Genomic DNA, 7,926 nt, shown 5'->3' on the forward strand with positions numbered 1-7,926 from the left:
AATTATATCTAGAATAGAAAGGATAAAAAAAAATAAAGAATGAGAGAGATAAATAAGAGTATAGAGAGATAGAATTAATTAATTAAAAAAATATTTTATCTCAAATTTAACGAGAGAATGTCGTATAATATATTTTTGTTATTAAATTAGTAATAATATAATATAATTATATTTTAAATTTAATTTTAATATTTTAATTTTAATTTAATTTTAGTTACGATTAAAGAATGTTATATTGCTAAAATAGTAAATTTCAAACATTAGATATATTCAAATCCTAACTACCAAAAATAAAATCCTTATTAACAACAACAACAATAATAATAATAATAGTTGTTTTATTTTTCTTTTGATACAATACAATATTGTCTTGTTTTATTTAAAGTAACTATTTACATAAATATGAGTTAGAATAATTATTATATAAAAATAATAATGAAAATATTATAGCCGTATAATATCAAATAACTTTAAATATATTAAATTATTTAATAAATTTCAGATATCGTTTCAATAGATAGATAATCAATTATCAATATCCTCACCAAATTCCCTCCCTTACCCTCTCCCTTTCATACGGGTCGCTTGCATGCTTCCTTTCCCTCGTTTTCTGCTGTCTTTCTTTTTATCTCCCGCTATTTTTCCCCCTCAGTTCCCATTTCGGCATTTCCCAAAGTCGCCCAGATCTCCCCCCATTCCCTTCTTTCCCTCCAAACCTTTCGATCTAGCCGGCCTGGCTGATGTCGGGCACCAGAGCTCCTCCCGCCGCTGCTAGCCCATCGGAGCAGATCATGCGGCGCCAACTTCCCCTCTCCACCATGAAGCCCCCCTTTGCCGCCTCCGTTGATTACCACCGCTTTGCCCCCGACCACCTCCACCACAACCGCCGAACTGTTGACCACGAACCCGAAGCCATCGTTGTTAAGTCTTCCGTGAGTGTTTATCTATCCTAATAATCCCCCTTTTGATTTTCCGCATATCATGATCTGTTTTTGTTTTCTATGACTTCAATTTATGTTTCTTTCTCTAAAAAAATTCTTTTGGTAGTTTTTCGTTTTGGTTTTTGGAGTGGGATTTTTATATGGGTGATGGGTGTTGGAAGTAGGCTTAGGAGATCTCTGTAATTTTAAGGTTTGGATCACCTGTTTAGTTGTTGATTTGGTGGAATTGGTTGCTGATGAGTTAGAAGAGTTGAATTATGGAGTTCATAAGGTCAAATGTAGACTTCCTTCCCCCTCTCCCCATGGGTAAGGTCTGCAAGAAATGAAGAAATTATCTACTTGTTTGTTCGTTTGTTTTTTTTTCAGTTGATTATGCTATATGAAGTATGAAGTATGAACTTTAGGTCTGATATCTTAGGTTTGAGTGTTTGACAAATGGCGAACTAGAGAGGGTGCACTTATTGATCATCCAGAAGTCGAGACCATGATGTGATTGTAATATTGGTTAGTCTTACAGGAAGGTAGCAAGTGGCTTGGGAAACAATTCAGGTGTGATAAATGCTTTCTGAATAGCAACATTGATTGTGTATGCTTTTTAATTTTGTGATCTTTTAGGTTGAATGATTTTGATTACCCCAACATTGGCCTTGGAGGTTTCATATTTATACATTCCTAGGCATTTTGACCACAAATGGTGATATCTGTTTGCATGTTCTCCGGTTGCATTTCAGTGGGGGTACTTTTCATATATCCATATATCCAATAAAGGTAATAATGTGTGAAGTGACAGTGGGAAGAAGAAATGAATTGCACATAAGAATGTGTGATGGATTGACCATTAAATTCTTGTAAAGTGGTCAAATGTTCCTGTCTTTTTCTTCAACTTTTCAAATGTCTATCTTCAGTTTCAAGTTGAAATGATATTACGGTGCATGGTTGTTAATTGAGTATGATAATGTAGTCTAAGGGTGCTAACTTATTCTGCATATTATATTTTCTATTGGTTGCAATTATGATACACGTACATTTCAGCAATTGAAGCGGAAGAGTAACACAACAGATTTTGAAGCTGATTCTGGTGATAGGGTGAATCATGTATCCATGGGAGCAGCTAATAATCCTTTTCAGACCCCTAAATCTGGAAAAATAGGGAAGGGTGGCAAATCCTCCAGGCTTACCAAATGCAACAGATCTGGACCTCAAACCCCAGGTCCAAATATTGGTGAAATTTTCTCTTCTAGACTTTGTATTCTTGCCTTCTTTATTCATGTATTTAGCATGCAACATCTTTCCTTTACTAGCTAATTTTGGCTTGAAAAACCTTTTGAGATATTTTTCCTGTAATTTTAGCAGGATCTCCTTCAGGAAATAATCTCACTCCTGTTGGCCCATGTCGCTATGACAGCTCTTTAGGTATTATTACTTTGCTATTATTTTAATTAATTCATTTTATTTTTATCGTGGTATTGTTATTCGATTCCCTATATGGTTTACTGTTGGAAATGAAATTTATTTGTATATATTCTTCTAATAATCCTTTACTCTTTTTTTTGGAAAAAAAAATCCAGGTCTGTTGACAAAGAAGTTCATCAATTTGATCAAGCAAGCAGAGGATGGTATTCTTGATTTGAATAAAGCTGCTGACACATTAGAGGTTTATATCCCCCCCTTTTTTCTCATCTTAAGACTGCTTGCTGTGAATTTAGATTATTTGATGGCGCTTTTGTGTATACAGGTACAGAAGAGGAGAATATATGACATAACAAATGTTCTCGAAGGGATTGGCCTTATAGAAAAGAAACTAAAAAACAGAATTCAATGGAAGTAAGCATGCTTTCTATATGTCTGTCAATGTTGGAAATTTTTTAGTCTAAGTGTTGAAATTTTTGGCTAACTTCTTTGATGATTTCCAGAGGACTTGATGTTTCAAGACCAGGAGAGCCTGAAGATAGTTTTTCTAGTTTACAGGTTAGGAATGATTCAATTCAATGCTTGAAAGATATAAAGACTGAGAATAAGTTATATTATTATTTATCATCAACAAGTTTCTTATTTTCATGGCAAAGCAAGTTTATATATTTTTGGTTAAAAGAAATGTGTGAAGCTTCTGACTTGAATTTCAGTAATCGAGTAGTCTGCTATGCAATGGGATATAAGGATTGCATTCAGATTTATATAATTTGTTCAATATATAAGACTTCAAATGTAAATTTGACAAAAATTGTTGGCGTTGATTTGTTTCATACTTCCAGGCAGAAGTTGAAAACCTTACCATGAAGGAGTGCCGGTTAGATGAACAAATAAGGTTTGGGAATCATGCCTTTACTAATTATTCTTTGAATACTTCGATTTTTGTTTGAAATATATTAACTTAGTTTAAGATTGTGAAAATTTCACAGGGAGATGCAAGAAAGACTAAGTGACCTTAGTGAAAATGAAAATAGTGAAAAGTAATATTTACTTTCCAGATATTTGCGGGCCTTTTGCCGTGTTTTATGTTTATGTTGATAACTTTGTTTGATGCATTCTCGTCCACCTGTTTCCACCATCATAGATTGCTTTTCGTCACTGAGGAAGATATAAAGAACTTGCCCTGCTTCCAGGTTTGTTTCTTCATCAATGTGTTAATAAACACTTTTAGATCGAAACTCCATTTCCATGTTTTGACTGAGGACTTTCTTATCTATCTTATCCTGCCAGAATGAAACCTTGATTGCAATTAAAGCTCCACATGGCACCACTCTGGAGGTTTCAGATCCTGATGAGGTACTTTGACAGGGCATGCATATAAGTTATTAATATCTCGTGCTTCTTTTGTCATGTAAATTTTTTCCATTTTCTATCAGGCTGTTGATTATCCCCAGAGGAGATACAGGATAGTCCTGAGAAGCACCATGGGCCCAATAGATGTTTACCTTGTTAGGTATGTTTACTTTTCTAGAATTCTAGCGGTGTTTCTAAAGCATTTACCTCAAGGGTCATTTTGCTATTGTCATGGCAAGGTCAGATGACAATGCCAGATGAAGCAGTGCTACTTGATTGCATGTTTTAAAATTGACATTCTTGACCGTTCCTTCTTCTTCTTCTTCTTCTTCTTTTAAACTACGGTTCTAGTCAGTTTGAAGAGAAGTTTGAGGAGATTAATGGTGCAGATGTTGCACCCGAATTTCAACCGACTCCAGAATTTAAAAACCATGAACCAACTGTGGTTGTAGAGGATAACGGGAGAGACATTGCAGTGCAGGGACAAGATGGTCAAATACCTAGTTCTGATTTTACTTCTACACAAGACTTTGTGAGTGGGATCGTGAAAATTGTTCCTTCAGATGTTGATGTAAGTATTACTTTAAAACATCTGACATGATTGGTTAATGGATTTGCAAAAAATAATTCTTGAACCATAAGGCAGGAGAATTCCTAATTCTGGAAGACGTTTAACTTTCAATGTTCCACACAAATCAAGCCGGCATGTTACTTTGCTGTACGCATGAAGTTGTTAGTATTTAGTATTGTTTCTGATAAGATATGAATGCAGAAGCCTCGGAGCTCAATTAAAACATTCTTCTCTCCCTATTTGCAGAGCCATGCTGACTACTGGCTTTTATCAGATGCTGATGTTAGCATAACAGACATGTGGAGAACAGAATGTATGCTCTCTGTACACCGCAGCCTCCATTTCATTATATTTTATATGGAAGGGAAGGGGTTTGGGAGTACAATTATTTTAAATTATTTCCTCTGTTTCAAAAGAAAAGCGCAGACACACAGACATTAAGGGTGTATCTGCAAGTTCAGATCATGGATGGGGGAGGGAAGAGAGGCTTAAAATAGGTCAACTGACGTCCATTTTACTCTTTAAGCCTCTTTTGCTCCTTCCCATTCCACTCAACCTCAACTTGATCTTTCTCAATGAAAAAGCAAAATGAGTAAATATGGTTATTTAATCACCACAATTAGATTAAGGATCTTCTTGGGAAAGTAAAATTAATACTTTATCTTAGGAATGGGATTATATTTTGAAACTTTAAAATGTTTGAAATTTGAGGCATTTATTGAAACTGAAAGCGTAAGAAGAAGCAATCTGATCTTGTTTTGATATCCTTGATGCATTTACAGCTGGTGTCGAATGGAATGAACTGGGTACTCTTCAAGATGATTTTTGTACAACTCGCGAGCATGCTATAACTCTAACACATACTTCGAATGTAAATGAAGCATCTACTGCAGCATCAAACCCTGCTGGGGGCTGAAGCCTCAAAAGGATATGTCGTGAATCTAAAGGGACTGTGTTCTTTGTTTCCGTTGTGAACCTATGACATCCAGCTATCTCTATCCTCTTCAACATGGCCCTGGAAGTTGGATTGTAGGATCCAATGAAGATTTTTCTCCGAGTTTCTCTCCAAGTTCATCCCAGGAATTGAGTTCACACGGGCTCATTGTACAGTTAATATTACATATTCTAAACGGCCATGTTCAACAAAACAAGAAAAGGGTCACGAGGCGTTTCCAAAACCCACCCTTATATTTTATTGTAAGCATTGATTAGGGGGGTAAATGGCTTTGTAGTTTGTATCGTCTAATGTTTGGTTAGCAATATAATCACACTCCGAGGTACAGATTCAAATGTAACCCTGCTCTCAAATCTATCCATTTATGTAAGTTTCAGTCTCTGCTGTAGTCAGCACATTGGCAGTGACCGTAACCAGTGATTAATTAGTGAGTTATAACAATTGTAGGTAGGATGCAATCTTGCGAGTGTACAGTGAAAAAAGAATGTTCATATGTTTATCATTTAAATTAATTTCTATTGCCATTGATAATAACAAGAATGTACGTGCCTTTAAGGGTGAAGGCAAGATACACATTTAGTCATAGCAATGGGAATGATAATATTATCAATGGAGCAGCACACAAGTTGACGGGTATCCTAAGGTACCCAGATTACAACAAGCAGCTATTTATCTTTATCAAATTTCTTTCCAATCCAACCAGCCACAACCGGGGTAAGAGCTACGGTAGGAGGGAACCTAATTGGAGAAGCAGCTTTGTGCGCTGCATACGCCAAAGCAAAAGTGCCAACTTTCTCCCCAGTCTCATCAGCTGAGATTCCTAACTGAAAAATGAATACATTAGTATATAAATGGAGAGAAAATTACATAAACACATGTTATCTACCATTTGATAAGAGTTTCAACGGGGCGTTATTTAACAATGAGTAATGGATAATGAATAAATCGAACCATAAATAAAATCAAGAAGTATAAATCGAAAATGGATTCTCTCAATTTTTTTTTTAATAATTAAGAGAGTAAAATATGATTTCTCACCATTAATTTTATAAGTGGGATCAAGAAAAAACATAAGAGAGAGCAATGAAAGATTAGAGATCACACTTTACTTCTTCAATTTTTTTTTTTAACAATTGTGAGGATCATTTCCTGTATAAATCTAGGAGACTGATTTTGTCATTACCAAGTCTAAAATTGACTATATCTCTATTTCACAAGATTCTTTTTTAAGAGGATAATAATAATTTTTTTTTTAATTTTTGATGCATTCAATATTTAATGTAAAAATATTTATCTTTTCAATAACTTTCAATAAAATATTCCTTAATATCCTTAAAATGTGCCCTTAAACACATGTTAGCAAATTTCTATATAATTTTAGAAAAATAATATTTGTATCACTTTTTATACACCCTCTTGCATATTTTATTTTATAATATAAACGACATTTTTTTATTTTCTCTATTTATGAATCATTCAATACCAAAAATAAAAGTCATGGGCTAAGCATTGCACCTTCTGCAGCAAGAATTGGACATCAATTCCAGCACTAATTAGTGCATAACATAGAGCGAAAGAGATCAATGAGAGAGTAATGGAGGTGGCAAGGTATGCCCCACCATACTTCGCAAGCAACTCCTTGGCTTGATCACCCTTTGATTTCTGTTCAGCGTTACCCTTCCCATCTTCCTTTGAGCTGAAAATCTGGTATAAAGGGGCATAAAAATTTTATTTTGGACAGAAGAGAAAGTAAATTATTCAATTAATTGCTGAACATTCCTTGAAGATAAGCACAACCCCCTAATTTACTCCCCCAAAATGGAGAAAAATAAATGGAAAGAAAACCAACAATGCAAAGATGAAAAACACGAGCAGAAATTGGAAAATGACTTCAAAATTCTTTGATGAGTTATCACTTACATTTTTTCTTCCTCCCCTTTTTATATTTTGTGGTAAAGCAACATTTATGATGACAAATAATCAGCATATCAAGAAAGCAACCGCAATTCAATTAGACTAGAAAAATTAGTCATTTTCCATCACTGGTTCAAGATTGTATTTTCCTTAAAATATTTCTGTTCCCCACAAAATTTTTAGCAAAATCATATCCCAATCCTAATTGTGCTTATTTTTCCAATAAAAGGAACAACAATGTACACACTTGACACTTTGCAGTATTGCAGTTAAGCAAGGTAGAAGAGGTAACTTTACCAACAATCGGACATGAAAAGCAAGAAATCACACCAAAATTAAGATTTTAGAAGAAAAGAAAATGGACACCTTCCACAAACCAGCTTCAAGGCCATACTTTTTTGTGACATCCTCAGCTGAAGATGATGATTGGTTCTTGATTTCCTCTGTTTTCTCTTTAGCACTAACTCTGAACCCTCTCACATGGGATTTAGATTTCAATGAGTGAAACGAAAAAGCATGCCATCTAAACCTGCTCTTCTCCCCCCAGCTGAGTATAGGAGAACAAGGTGACAATGGAATTAGAAGTGATGTAGTCATTGTTCTTGGCCCCTATAGCAGAATCTTATGTACCTACTGATCAAACAATCATATGTTGGTGTTTGATTATTAAAATTGGAAGAAGAGAAAAGAAAAGAAATTGCTGGATATCTCTCAGACGGAATGTTTTTCTGTGAGCTCCCTTGAACCAATAAAGTATACTCAAGTAGATAGATAGTGGTGGA

General features: G+C 34.7%; 2 protein-coding genes across 11 annotated transcripts; one reads left to right on the top strand and one right to left on the bottom strand.

The window, feature by feature from the left end:
* The first annotated feature begins 569 nt into the window (after positions 1-569).
* LOC130968898 (transcription factor E2FB-like) lies at positions 570-5,620 on the top strand. Of its 10 annotated transcripts, none has more exons than XR_009081751.1 (15): positions 570-932; positions 1,974-2,163; positions 2,292-2,354; positions 2,510-2,595; positions 2,677-2,765; positions 2,855-2,909; positions 3,194-3,246; positions 3,341-3,391; positions 3,496-3,544; positions 3,642-3,707; positions 3,788-3,864; positions 4,056-4,275; positions 4,347-4,436; positions 4,522-4,588; positions 5,058-5,620. XR_009081751.1 is itself a non-coding variant. In XM_057894387.1 (15 exons), exons 3-15 carry the CDS (start codon positions 2,043-2,045, stop codon positions 5,189-5,191), a joined length of 1,131 nt encoding a protein of 376 aa, XP_057750370.1. In that variant the 5' UTR covers positions 733-932; positions 1,360-1,490; positions 1,974-2,042; the 3' UTR covers positions 5,192-5,620. The 10 variants fall into 10 exon arrangements, 8 of the variants coding, with proteins under 8 accessions (XP_057750366.1, XP_057750367.1, XP_057750368.1 ...); XM_057894387.1 differs by lacking the exon at positions 4,347-4,436 and adding an exon at positions 1,360-1,490 and having other exon boundaries at positions 733-932; XM_057894390.1 differs by lacking the exon at positions 4,347-4,436 and adding an exon at positions 1,360-1,490 and having other exon boundaries at positions 733-932; positions 2,295-2,354.
* Positions 5,621-5,704: 84 nt separating this feature from the next.
* On the bottom strand, positions 5,705-7,926 carry LOC130968900 (uncharacterized). Its single transcript, XM_057894393.1, has 3 exons — positions 7,511-7,926; positions 6,746-6,934; positions 5,705-6,054 (listed from the first exon to the last, which is right to left on the bottom strand). The coding sequence occupies exons 1-3, from the start codon at positions 7,739-7,741 to the stop codon at positions 5,896-5,898; spliced, it is 579 nt and encodes a 192-aa protein (XP_057750376.1). The 5' UTR covers positions 7,742-7,926; the 3' UTR covers positions 5,705-5,895.

This window comes from Arachis stenosperma, chromosome 3, assembly GCF_014773155.1.
Source record: "Arachis stenosperma cultivar V10309 chromosome 3, arast.V10309.gnm1.PFL2, whole genome shotgun sequence".
NCBI lineage: Eukaryota > Viridiplantae > Streptophyta > Magnoliopsida > Fabales > Fabaceae > Arachis > Arachis stenosperma.